Source organism: Salvelinus namaycush, chromosome 25, assembly GCF_016432855.1.
Source record: "Salvelinus namaycush isolate Seneca chromosome 25, SaNama_1.0, whole genome shotgun sequence".
Lineage (NCBI taxonomy): Eukaryota > Metazoa > Chordata > Actinopteri > Salmoniformes > Salmonidae > Salvelinus > Salvelinus namaycush.
Window position 1 is genome coordinate 25,175,908 of NC_052331.1, and position 14,098 is coordinate 25,190,005.

At 41.4% G+C, this 14,098-nt stretch overlaps 1 protein-coding gene across 1 annotated transcript; it reads right to left on the bottom strand.

Moving 5' to 3' along the window:
• Positions 1 to 6,579: 6,579 nt before the first annotated feature.
• LOC120020395 (Krueppel-like factor 6) lies at positions 6,580 to 13,603 on the bottom strand. The gene is made up of 4 exons (XM_038964017.1): positions 13,256 to 13,603; positions 10,331 to 10,898; positions 9,192 to 9,315; positions 6,580 to 8,980 (listed from the first exon to the last, which is right to left on the bottom strand). The coding sequence occupies exons 1-4, from the start codon at positions 13,355 to 13,357 to the stop codon at positions 8,929 to 8,931; spliced, it is 846 nt and encodes a 281-aa protein (XP_038819945.1). The 5' UTR covers positions 13,358 to 13,603; the 3' UTR covers positions 6,580 to 8,928.
• Positions 13,604 to 14,098: the final 495 nt, after the last annotated feature.

Below are 14,098 nucleotides of genomic sequence, written 5' to 3' on the forward strand. Positions count from 1 at the left end.
GACTGACAACAAGAAACACACCCTTACGAGGACAGACTGACAACAAGAAACACACCCTTACAAAGACAGACTGACAACAAGAAACACACCCTTACAAGGACAGACTGACAACAAGGAACACAACCTTACACGGACAGACTGACAACAAGAAACACACCCTTACAAAGACAGACTGACAACAAGAAACACACCCTTACAAGGACAGACTGACAACAAGGAACACAACCTTACACGGACAGACTGACAACAAGAACACAACCGTACACGGACAGACTGACAACAAGAACACAACCGTACACGGACAGACTGACAACAAGGAACACAACCTTACAAGGACAGACTGACAACAAGAACACAACCGTACACGGACAGACTGACAACAAGAACACAACCGTACACGGACAGACTGACAACAAGAACACAACCGTACAAAGACAGACTGACAACAAGAACACAACCTTACAAAGACAGACTGCCAACAAGAACACAACCGTACACGGACAGACTGACAACAAGAACACAACCTTACAAAGACAGACTGACAACAAGAACACAACCTTACAAAGACAGACTGCCAACAAGAACACAACCTTACAAAGACAGACTGACAACAAGAACACACCGTTACAAGGACAGACTGACAACAAGGAACACAACCTTACACGGACAGACTGACAACAAGAAACACACCCTTACAAAGACAGACTGACAACAAGAACACACCGTTACAAGGACAGACTGACAACAAGAACACAACCGTACACGGACAGACTGACAACAAGAACACAACCTTACAAAGACAGACTGACAACAAGAACACACCGTTACAAGGACAGACTGTCAACAAGAACACAACCGTACACGGACAGACTGACAACAAGAACACAACCTTACAAAGACAGACTGACAACAAGAACACACCGTTACAAGGACAGACTGACAACAAGAACACAACCGTACACGGACAGACTGACAACAAGAACACAACCGTACACGGACAGACTGACAACAAGAACACAACCGTACAAAGACAGACTGACAACAAGAACACAACCTTACAAAGACAGACTGCCAACAAGAACACAACCGTACAAAGACAGACTGACAACAAGAACACAACCTTACAAAGACAGACTGACAACAAGAACACAACCTTACAAAGACAGACTGCCAACAAGAACACAACCGTACAAAGACAGACTGACAACAAGAACACAACCTTACAAAGACAGACTGACAACAAGAACACAACCGTACACGGACAGACTGACAACAAGAACACAACCGTACAAAGACAGACTGACAACAAGAACACAACCTTACAAAGACAGACTGCCAACAAGAACACAACCGTACACGGACAGACTGACAACAAGAACACAACCTTACAAAGACAGACTGACAACAAGAACACAACCTTACAAAGACAGACTGCCAACAAGAACACAACCGTACACGGACAGACTGACAACAAGGAACACAACCTTACAAGGACAGACTGACAACAAGAACACAACCGTACACGGACAGACTGACAACAAGAACACAACCTTACAAAGACAGACTGACAACAAGAACACACCGTTACAAGGACAGACTGACAACAAGGAACACAACCTTACACGGACAGACTGACAACAAGAAACACACCCTTACAAAGACAGACTGACAACAAGAACACACCGTTACAAGGACAGACTGACAACAAGAACACAACCGTACACGGACAGACTGACAACAAGAACACAACCTTACAAAGACAGACTGACAACAAGAACACACCGTTACAAGGACAGACTGTCAACAAGAACACAACCGTACACGGACAGACTGACAACAAGAACACAACCTTACAAAGACAGACTGACAACAAGAACACACCGTTACAAGGACAGACTGACAACAAGAACACAACCGTACACGGACAGACTGACAACAAGAACACAACCGTACACGGACAGACTGACAACAAGAACACAACCGTACAAAGACAGACTGACAACAAGAACACAACCTTACAAAGACAGACTGACAACAAGAACACAACCGTACAAAGACAGACTGACAACAAGAACACAACCTTACAAAGACAGACTGACAACAAGAACACAACCTTACAAAGACAGACTGCCAACAAGAACACAACCGTACAAAGACAGACTGACAACAAGAACACAACCTTACAAAGACAGACTGACAACAAGAACACAACCTTACAAAGACAGACTGACAACAAGAACACAACCTTACAAAGACAGACTGACAACAAGAACACAACCGTACAAAGACAGACTGACAACAAGAACACAACCGTACACGGACAGACTGACAACAAGAACACAACCGTACACGGACAGACTGACAACAAGAACACAACCGTACACGGACAGACTGACAACAAGAACACAACCTTACAAAGACAGACTGACAACAAGAACACAACCGTACACGGACAGACTGACAACAAGAACACAGATTACACTGATAATGTATTGAATAATCCTGCTTTCATTCCTGGTGGCATTTAGTGCACTCTGAGTTAAAGTACAGTACTGTATATTTAAATGTTGGTATCGAATACCATCTGCCATACATACAATGCCTTCGGAATGTATTCAGATCCCTTGACTTTTTCCACATGTTGTTAGGTTACAGCCTTTTCTGAAAATGGATTAAAAACAAATATTTAGGAACACACAATACCCCATAATGACAAATCGAAAACAGGTTTTTTGAATTTTAATTGACATTTTTTATTTAATCCATTTTAGATTAAGGCTGTAACATAACAAAATGTGTAAAAGGTCAAGGGGTCTGAATACTTTCCGAAGGCACTGTATGTAGATATCTGTATATGTCTACATAATTGCTCATTAATTGTGTTTTTTACAAATATTTTTCATCACTGGCAATACATTGCGACTTATAATATGTGACATTTTGGTCAAGAAGGTCTGGATAGCTTAGTAGAGTTGGGGTGGTGTGTCCCAAATGGTTCCTTATTCCCTATAAAGAGCACTACTTTTGACCAGAGCCCCCAGGTACACTAACATCTCTTTCATGTGTCACCTCTGAACTGGAGCTTTCTAGAAAAGCTGTCGCTAACCTCTTAACTTATTTTCAGATCATGGACAGATGAGTAAAGCTGCAGACATCTGGTGTGACGTCACACTAACATTGCCCCCTTTTAAAGTGCTCGATGGCATTTTGGGCCAACTGACATATCCTGACTCTGTCACAAAGTCAAGTGTTATCCGTCTCCCGGGTGGCACAGTGGTCTAGGGCACTGCATCGCAGTGCTAGCTGCGCCACCAGAGTCTCTGGGTTTGCGCCCAGGCTGGGCTGGGTTCGCGCCCAGGCTCTGTCGCAGCCGGCCGCAACCGGGAGGTCCGTGGGGCGACGCACAATTGGCATAGCGTCGTCCGGGTTAGGGAGGGAGGGTTTGGCCGGTAGGGATATCCTTGTCTCAGTATGTAAAAAAATGTAATAAAAATGTATGCACTCTACTGTAATTCGCTCTGGATAAGAGTGTCTGCTAAATGACTAAAATGTAAAAATGTAATGTAAATGTTATCACTTAAGACCTTTCTGCCCTTTAAAGGGACAATGGATGTGGTATTAGGCTACTTCCTATTCCTCTCCTTTTAGTTTAGAGGTAGAGGGAAAAAAGTTGGATTTTGAAAAAAAGTTGGATAATTGGATTAGACTTTTACTCTCTTGCATGCCTGCGTGCATGTGTGTGGCAGGGGGTTTGTCGTTGTTATATGCTTTTCCGTGTGTGTGTGTGTGTGTGTGTGTGTGTGTGTGTGTGTGTGTGTGTGTGTGTGTGTGTGTGTGTGTGTGTGTGTGTGTGTGTGTGTGTGTGTGTGTGTGTGTGTGTGTGTGTGTGTGTGTGTGTGTGTGTGTGTGTGTGTGTGTGTGTGTGTGTGACAGAGAGATAGGGGGAAGCGTGGACATTTTGGGCTTGTATATTTAGGCACATTGTCCGGACACAGAAAATGAGAATGGATGGGATTGTAATTACTGAATGGAGATATTCACATGCTGTGAAATTAGAAAAAGCTGACTGAAAAACCTCCCACAGGCAAAACAAGTCAAAATAAAGTAGTTGTCATGGTGACAGATGCATTCAAATGGAGTCAAGTGGAGTTAGCTAACCTAAAAGACAAAAAGGTACGGATGGATCTTCTAATGAAAAAAGTTTCACTGACCTTAAAGAGAAGGTCTTGTCTTTTAAATTACTTTACAGTCGTACGTGAATCTATGGCCAAATTGCTTTTTTGTGTTGTTACTTCAAAAGAACCCCACAACATGAGTTAGAACTGCCTTTTTATGTAAAACAATGAAGCTGTCAATGCAAATAATGGAGACATTTTATTCCATCTCATTATGATTGAAGACATTTTATTCCATCTCATTATGATAGAAGACATGTTATCCTCCCTCTGTCCGTAGCGTAAGTATCAATCCCATATGTTGAACCAAGATGATGCAGTGACACTATCTCATCACAAATGATATTAATATCAATATATTTTTTATAATAAGGCTGTAATGGCTGTTGAAATGTCTTCATGTGGATGTTTAAACCACAAACACTGCATTGATCTCATCTGTTTTCATCCAAAGTATCAGCCTACACTATAGATCACCAGGCATGCTAACTAGACCACAGTGCATCCCTAGCATTCAACCACACTAATCAAACCTGTGTAGCAACATTGAAAGATCCAGTGCAGTCTGTCACACTGTGCGACAATGGTAGAGACAATGGCACCAGACTGCCTGCTTGGTCTCCGATGATGCTGCTATGGGTTAAGTTTAGTTATGTAAGACATAGGCTGCTTCTCAAATGTCACCCTTTTCCCTATTAAGTGCACTACTATTGACCAGGGACCATAGTGGTCTGGTCAAAAGTAGTGCACTATACAGGGACAAGGTGCCATTAGGGATAGAGCCCTAACTGAGATGTGGGGATATTCGTTTCAAGTTCAAAGTGTACTGTGTGTAAATGAATAATGGGCCCTTTTAATAGGCTGTGGTAATGAGCTGCTGTACATCAGAAGAGAAGAGGACCCAGGGGGGATGCAAACGCATGAAGGCACAACGTATTTGAACCCAGTTCTGGCCTGAACTCAGCCTCAGCCTCAGCCCCCATTGGCCCATTGCCTGTAGCCCACTGCCTGTACACAGAGTGGTGAACTAACCCATGCTGCTCAGCCTTCAGGGAAAGAGCGAAGAACCACAATACTGTGTGGTAGAGAGAAGTGCAGAGGTACCAATTTAATGGATGACTTTAATGATGTTTGCAATAAATGTGATGTAAACATAATCTGCACCGTGTGCTTTCTAAACGTGTAACGTCTCAGCCTAAACAAACAATTTAAGGTAAATATATGCTGCATCCTAAATGGCACCCTATCCCCTTGTCTTACGTCAGATGGCATGTCGATTCTGCTTGCAATGATCGGTTGAGGGACGAGTGGTGCCTAGGAGTGACGCCATCTGACTTAAAACAATGACACTATCCCCTATATAGTGCACTACTTTTGACCAAAGGCCGTAGGTCAAAAGTAGTGCACTATTTTGGGAATAGGGTGTCATTGGAGACGTGGGCAGACATTTGGAGGTAAATAAAGATTTCTATAACAATCAGCTACAGCAGCAGGTCTTGATCCCTGTTCCTCTTTGTCTCTGTGTTTGAACGTGAACCTGCTGAAGGTCTCTATGATACCACTGAGATGATGGTCTACCAACCCCATGCTGGGTTGACCTTTCAGTTTACTCTGGTTTTAACTGGCACCCCCTGACCCCCAGGTCATATGAGATGAGCTGTGATGTGGTGGGTGAGTGAGAGAAAGGCATCTGTCTGTCTGTTGAACCCATGCAGAAGCTTGTGGAGGTTCTCGTTCTACTAGTAGACCTTGACTGGGAAGATCCAGTTTGATATGCATGAGAAGGATGTGCTCGATCTTTTGCTAGTGTTAGAGCACAGTGACGTGTTGAAATGATACCACATAGAAATTTATTGAGTATAACATGCTTGGAACCTCTGACCATTCTAATTATATGTGCTTGAAACTGCATGATAATGAAATGAGAACATACTGGACCATCGCTGTCTGTGATACTGCATGGCATACTGGTATTACTATACACAGCTCAGTCTCAATTTAATTATTTCATATTAAGAGCCAAAACTAAACTAACATTAATTATTATGGCAGGTAGCCTAGTGGTTAAAGCGTTGGGCCAGTAACCAAAAGGTTGCTGGATCAAATTCCTGAGCTGACAAGGTAAAAATCTGTTGTTCTGCCCCTGAACTGGGGCACTGTTTCCTGGTAGGCTGTCATTGTAAATAAGAATTTGTTCTTAACTGACTTGCCTAGTTAAATACTTAAAAAATAAATAATTACAGGTGGAGTTCATTCAGAAGTCTTATTTAAATTGTTCAGCAATCCACCTCGGTGGCTTTGAGAAGTAGCCTACGTAGCTAACTATACAGTGAGGTGGATCTGAACATGAAAGGAAACTGAAGGAGTATATTTGAAAAGCTTTACCTTCATTGCACTCAAGTTACTGTAAGAGCTCATGTTTTATATCAGGTCACAGTATGATGATTCAAGAAGCAGGTAGAACAAAAACACCAAAATATTTGATTTTTTTTAAATCATTACTCCAATAAAAAATACATTCATACAGAAATAACTATTTTACAAAACAATTTGAAAAAAAAAACATGCCATTAATCAAACAAAAATAAACCTCAATTTTTTTCATCAATAAAGATACTTTAGTTAAAGATAGAGCTGACAATTTGCAGTTTTGATTTTGATTATAGAAAGCTGTTCATTGTGTAATTCCTCCAACAATCAGTTTCATTTCTCTTTACTGAATCATTCCCCGTTCAAGCTAGAAAATGTAAATCATTCTCCAACACTGTAGCAGACTATCAGAAGTGAACAATACATAATTTGTTTTCAGTTTGTTGAGCCATTCGTACTCCCTTAAGTTAAATGTGGCCTGGTCTTTGTTTTTTCATAAACAAACTGCACAATTTAGATTTGTTTGGTCCCTTACCCTGCAAAATATAAGCTTCTTTGAAAAAAACTATTTTTAAATAACACATATTTTGCATGTTTTGATATCCATAATGTACATTTTAAAAGGAGACTTTCCGACAGTACTGTTGACCAGATCAACTGTACTGTACAATGGTATGGGGTTAAAACAAGTCCATACAGGTCAATAAGCATCCATTGTCAGTTTGAGAGCACTCATGTCAGGTAAGCGTTTAACAATTCAACAGACACTAAACATGCCATGGTCTGACCAGAATTGGCTATTTGCAATCAATCTTAATTTACCAAGGCCTTCGTGACCGAGCAGATCACGTCACAAGAACTCAACCCCCCAACAAACTAGGAGACTCTATAATTGACAGTAACTTAACTAATTTTCCATCCCACATTTCATTTTAAGTGCATGACATACCACATTATGCTACTACACAGTAGTAAACCATTTCAAATGTAATTGTTTCAAGTGCTCTACAATTGTGTCTCGGCTCAAGGATAATTTTCAAAACATTTTGATTTCGTCTCAATGGATAGATAGATACTGTATGTTTGTTGACAAATGATGCACAGAAATGTAAAATGTCAGTAAGTATAAAGCTGACTTTTATTCAAGTTCGGAGACTGACCTAGACAAGGGCAAAAGGTGTGGCCATATGAATCAGAGCCTTAATAAAGCTATTCAAATCATACACTACTGCATTTCAACCCCCGTGAGTGATCTATTTATCTGGACAAGGCCACTTACATAAGGCATCATTAAGGTCAACAGTGCATTTACAGATATAGAAAAGGAGAGCAAGAGAAGAAAAATAAAGAAATTAATTTTTAAATGGAATAGAAATAAACTATTCCATGATCAAGACAGTTGCCAAGCAATAGTGATATCTCCAGACATACAAAAGGAAACAAGTTGCTGCTTCATGTTTCTGTACAATAATGTGATATCTATGGTGTAAAACAGATGTACAGCTGCTTGTTATTGGGATTTGCCATCATTATAACTCATCGAGTGACAAACAAACCCAAGATCATGCAACTTCTGGTATAATAAAGGTATTAATGTTGTGTACAACCATTAGATACAGCGCTTACACAATGGACAACAAATGAGCTTGGTAGCATTAACTTTGAGACACGCTACTTAATACATTGCACAATTTATATCTGCGCCAAACAATCCACTTCCCTCCTCCCCATCTCGTTTAAGAGTGTCCTACCACCTCCTCTCAGATGGGGGCGCTCTCTCTCAAACCGGCGGCCCGGACACACACTGCCAAACCCAGCCTAGATTCAACCAATGCCCCACACAACAGCACCTTTGCTTGCATTCATTCATTACCACAAAACGAGACAATAAACCCCCAGCACAACACCCCCTCAACGCCATTCAGCTCACAACCACACGCTTAATAGTCATATCCACAAGCAGGCACTCAGTCACAGGCATTCTCACAAGCTCACAAGAAACAACACGTTTATTGGAGTAGTATCACTGCATGTGTTCAGGCCAGGAACTAACTCCACAAAGCATCAGACACCATACAAAGAAAAAACATTATTTCTTGTCCTCTGACATTTTCTTATTTCTCTCTAGCGGATCTCTTCATTTTCCGTCATCCTTGGTGGTTTCCGTGATTCTTTTTCCAGAATGTGTCGACCTTTCAGAGCTCTTTCCTCCGAGAGGTCTTGGAGGCACTAAGTATGGTGCAGAAATTGCCTGCATGCTTTTACTGGGGCATGCTCCCCTTGTTCCCCTTCCTCCCCTCTCAGGGCATTGCGCCTCCCCACAGACAGGTTAGGAGACCGTCAGGACCATCCCTCAACACTGCTCTACTCTGGGGCCCAGCTCTTAGATGTGTCTCTTCATGTGAAGCGCCAAATGGTCCGAACGAGAGAAACACCTGCAAGGAGAAAGAGAAAGCAAATTAGTCTCAGCATTTTTAGAATAGGTAAAAGACTAATATAACAGCAGTAATATTCAAGTCAATATTTCAGGTGCATGGATTTACCTTACCTGCCCAAACATTTAACAATTGTTAATGACATTTACAACATTTCTCAATAAAATATTTAAAACAAACAAAAGATAAATAAATCCCTAAACACTTCTACCTGTCACAGTGACTGCATTTAAACGGCTTTGCCCCAGTGTGCTTCCTGAAGTGTCTGGTTAGCTCATCACTCCGTGCAAAACGCCACTCACAGCCTTCCCATGAGCACCTGTAAGGCTTCTCACCTGCAAACAGAAAACAAATTATATTATTACTGTGTATCAAGACAGCATGAAGGACAGTGCTCCATTCTTTTTCAAATCAGAAATAGACATAACATACTATAAGTTCTACATACTACTAGATAGAGTACTACAACTTGGAAATATGAGCTGTGATGTACAGCTTAACAATAGTTGAATAAGCAAACGCCGGGCTTATAAAGTGGGCGGGTGAGAAGGGATAAATGTAGATGATTTCTAACGGTGAAAATTCCATTAGCTCTGGTAACATAGTTTGCTTGGAATGTTGGAACCTTGCTCATGTGCAAGACAGCTGTAACCAGCAAGAGGTCAGAGGTGATGGGGGACAACTGCTCACATAACTCAGTAAGGAATAACTGTAAATGTAAAATTCCCACCACACTCTAAATTTAAATGATTCAGTCGTTTTCTTTTCCCATGGTGAAATGTGATCTGCTTTCAAGATCCAGTCCACATCTTCTATGGCTGGCTTGGCTATGCCCACAAAAGGTTGCCATGTCACCCCTCCCCCTTAGTTAACGTGAAGTCAATGCTGCTGTGGGAATTAGTTCACAGTTTAGGCCTTCTTCTAGTGAACTATTCCAAGAATGCAGAGACCCAATTCATGAGTAGAAATCAAAAACAAATACTCTCTTGTAAGCCTATGAATATGTACATTTTTTGATGAGGTTTAAATATAGTCCCTCCTGAAATGGAATAATCTTCTGAATGTTCTTTGTAAAGTAAAGAAGATTTGCAGATTCCGAATACTGATGACATAACCAGCTTGTCTGGATTTTCTTTTCCAAGGCCTCTCTGCTGTGACAACAGCATTAGTATGTGGGTAACAACACCCACCACCACTCTTGCTGGACTGGCCTACATTACCTGTATAATATTAGACTAGGGCCTGGTCGAATAGCTCAGAGATTCTGCTCTTTTATATCCATATAAACACTTGGATGGGAGGAGGTGTTGTTGGGTCATGCAATTTACCTGTACACAATCAACAATTTACCTGTATGTGTACGCTGGTGTGCTTTCAAGTGGGAACTTTTCGTGTAGACCTTACGGCATCCGTTGAAATGACACCTGTGGACCCGCCTCCTCCCATCTGGAGAATCCTCCCCGTTGGCTAAGCTTCCCCTCTCCGCCGTTCGTCCACCAATGCCCCCGGTCTGTATTTTCCCAGGTGAGTGCAACACGTTCTGTATACCACTCCACACCTGGGAGGATATGGAGGAGGCCACCTTGCTCACCTCAGGAGAAGATGGTGGAGTACTGATAACAGTGGAACTCAGGTCCTCTCCCTCTCCCATAATGTCACTCAGTGGGTTGGAGGTGAAGTCGAGGGTAGGGGAGAGGTCATCGGAGCCGTCGGACGCCTCGCTGCTGGCGTCGGAGTTAAAGCTGTTGGCCTCCTGATTGTCTTCCTCCTTAATGTTAGTGAGGATCTTTGGGTCGGACTCGGCCTTGTCCCCACAGGCCAGGATCATCCAGAGGTCCTCCTGGCTCGTCTCAAACTTGATGTCTGTGGCCGAGACGTAGGGCTCGCTCTGGAGGTACCGCTCCAACTCCAGACATGTCTGATGGGATAAGAGAAAAATTAGGACAGCATGTAGGAAACAACACAAATATACAAACACTGATGGAGAAGATAATGAGTAAACAACCCATATATACACACACTGTTGGAGGGGATAATGAGTAAACAACCCATATATACACACACTGATGGAGGAGAGGATAATGAGTAAACAGCCCATATATTCACACACTGATGGAGGAGGATAATGAGTAAACAACCCATATATTCACACACTGATGGAGGGGATAATGAGTAAACCCATATATACACACACTGATGGAGGAGAGGATAATGAGTAAACAACCCATATATACACACACACTGATGGAGGAGAGGATAATGAGTAAACCACCCATATATACACACATACTGATGGAGGAGAGGATAATGAGTAAACCATGTAGTAAACAACCCATATATACACCCACAGGTGGAGGATAATGAGGAAACAACCCATATATACACCCACAGATGGAGGATAATGAGGAAACAACCCATATATACACCCACAGATGGAGGATAATGAGGAAACAACCCATATATACACCCACAGATGGAGGATAATGAGTAAACCATGTAGGAAACAACCCATATATACACCCACAGATGGAGGAGAGGATAATGAGTAAACAACCCATATATACACCCACAGATGGAGGATAATGAGTAAACCATGTAGGAAACAACCCATATATACACCCACAGATGGAGAGGATAATGAGTAAACAACCCATATATACACCCACAGATGGAGGAGAGGATAATGAGTAAACCATGTATGAAACAACCCATATATACACCCACAGATGGAGGAGAATGAGTAAACAACCCATATATACACCCACAGATGGAGGAGAGGATAATGAGTAAACAACCCATATATACACCCACAGATGGAGGAGAGGATAATGAGTAAACCATGTAGGAAACAACCCATATATACACCCACAGATGGAGGATAATGAGTAAACCATATAGGAAATAGGAATATAAACAACCTATGCAGTACATATATAGACAATGTACAATTCTGAAGGCAGTGGAGTGCATATAACGGGTGTCCTCACGGGTGTCCACTATGGCTGCTTCCCAAATGGCACCCTATTACCTTCATAGTCAAATACTTTTGACCAGGGCAGTGGTCAAAGTAGTGCACTATATAGGGAATAGGGTGCCTTTTGAGAAGCGGACTAGATCAGGAAAGGTTAGTACACACATTTCCTTAGAAGAAATTACTCAGTTGGTGGCGGTGCTCTTTCCTCCAACATAGCTGTCATCATGCACAATTATATCATTTACATATGCTACAGGGGCCCCCTGTGTGTTAGGGAAGTGCTTGTAGATATTTTAAATGTATCAATTATTCAGCATAATGTGGATTTAATAAGGCATCCAGTGGCATTGCTAGAAATAACATGGCACACAAAGGGATGGAGGAGGTAGGCCTGGTTCAAGCAGGTCCATAAAAAGCTTTATTTATGAATACTGCAAGATCTACATACATTTATGGGCTTCTTTTTATTCTAAAAAGGAAGTAAGGACTCTTCCGTAAAGCGTGACAACCTGAAAGTGACCACTAACTTCAATATATTCAAAAGTAACAATATTAATAATGAATTAATTTCAAACTATTTGGGTATAGAAAACATCAGTTAAAACCAATATACATTATAGAGTAAGTTGTTATGTAATAGATTTCTGGCAAACCTAAAAAATACTTCGTATTCATTGCAAACATTTATTTTCAACAGGGCAGAATGGATCTCTGGCGAGCTTTAAATGCCTCAGACCGCATGGAGAGTGAACGGCCCCAAACCCGCATATGGAAGGGAAACTACACCGTGTAGCCAATTCACTTCAATCACTCAGCAAAAAAAGAAGACGTAGTTTCTCGAATATTATGTAATTCCTATGAAAACACATGTTGAGTGAGAGATGGTGGTAATTTTTAACAAAATCATTTGAAGACGCACATACTCGTCTCCGCTAATTCCATATACGAGCTCTCTCTCACACACACATTCTTTTCACGATGACGCATCAGTCGTCTCTAAAACGGAATAAAAACAATGTTTCGTGGTTCACTCATTGGACTAGGCCATTAGCGTAACTAATATAATTGCAACGTGCATGCTTGTGTTGTTACATATACGTGCATGGAATTTACTAAGGTGTCAAGAACGTGCTACAAGTCCAAATAGTACAACTTTTTGTTGTTCTGCATTCCTGACAGCTTGCCTCTCCACTGACAGCAACCTGCAGTTGCGCACAGGTTTACTGCGATGTGGAAAACATTTTTCATTCATTTTAGAGTGTTTCTCTGTCAAAAATAGGACTATTCACAAATATAAATACCTGCTGCCAGTACTCCTCGAGAGATGGTAAAGCTGAAAAGTATCCGGTGTCATGTACAATCTGGAGCTCCTGAAAAATGCTGCACATAGGAATAACATCCATTTCGCTCCTATATAGGTGCTGCTGCAATTACACTCAATTCAAGATAGTTGAATTGTCTTCTTTCTTTTTTAAACGTGCGTCTTCGATGTATTAGCATGTATCATTTTCTGTTGTAAAAAAGTTGAGAGAAGTAGGTCTGACCATATCGCCTTCCAGTGGTGATAATGAAAGTGTTCTTCGGGGAACGCTCTTTCTTGCTTGCTCTAATAGCAAACAGTGAACTCCCTGAAAGTCCGTCGACACTCTGTAAACTTCCCTACTCAAAATCTTACAGCCAGCCTTCCGCACGTGATTAAATTACGCTTTCGTGATACTGACCAATCGGTTAGCCAATGTGTAATACCCGCCCACCTTGACGATCTTCTGTGATATGGTTGGTGCGATGACTGAATACTCCTTCATTCCCATTGGACCATGTGGGCTCTATTTTTAGAGCAGTATATAAAGTTTTCACGCGTACTAAAGCGAAGAATCCACATCTGTCGGTATAGTATGATTTCAGCTTACCTTCCAAGCGGCATTGTTGGTTACAGCTGACTATTATGGCACAAGTTTTAAAATATAATAATTTGTATTGATATTTTAACAATTCTCAAGTATTGAGTAAAACTAATGCATATGTCACTGACTGAACTAACAGACGATCTATTTTAACACAGCTTGGAACACCAGCCTATGGGATGGAATATAGGGGTGGCATCCAATCAACACCTTTCCGGAAAGAGACACTGGAAAACAGTG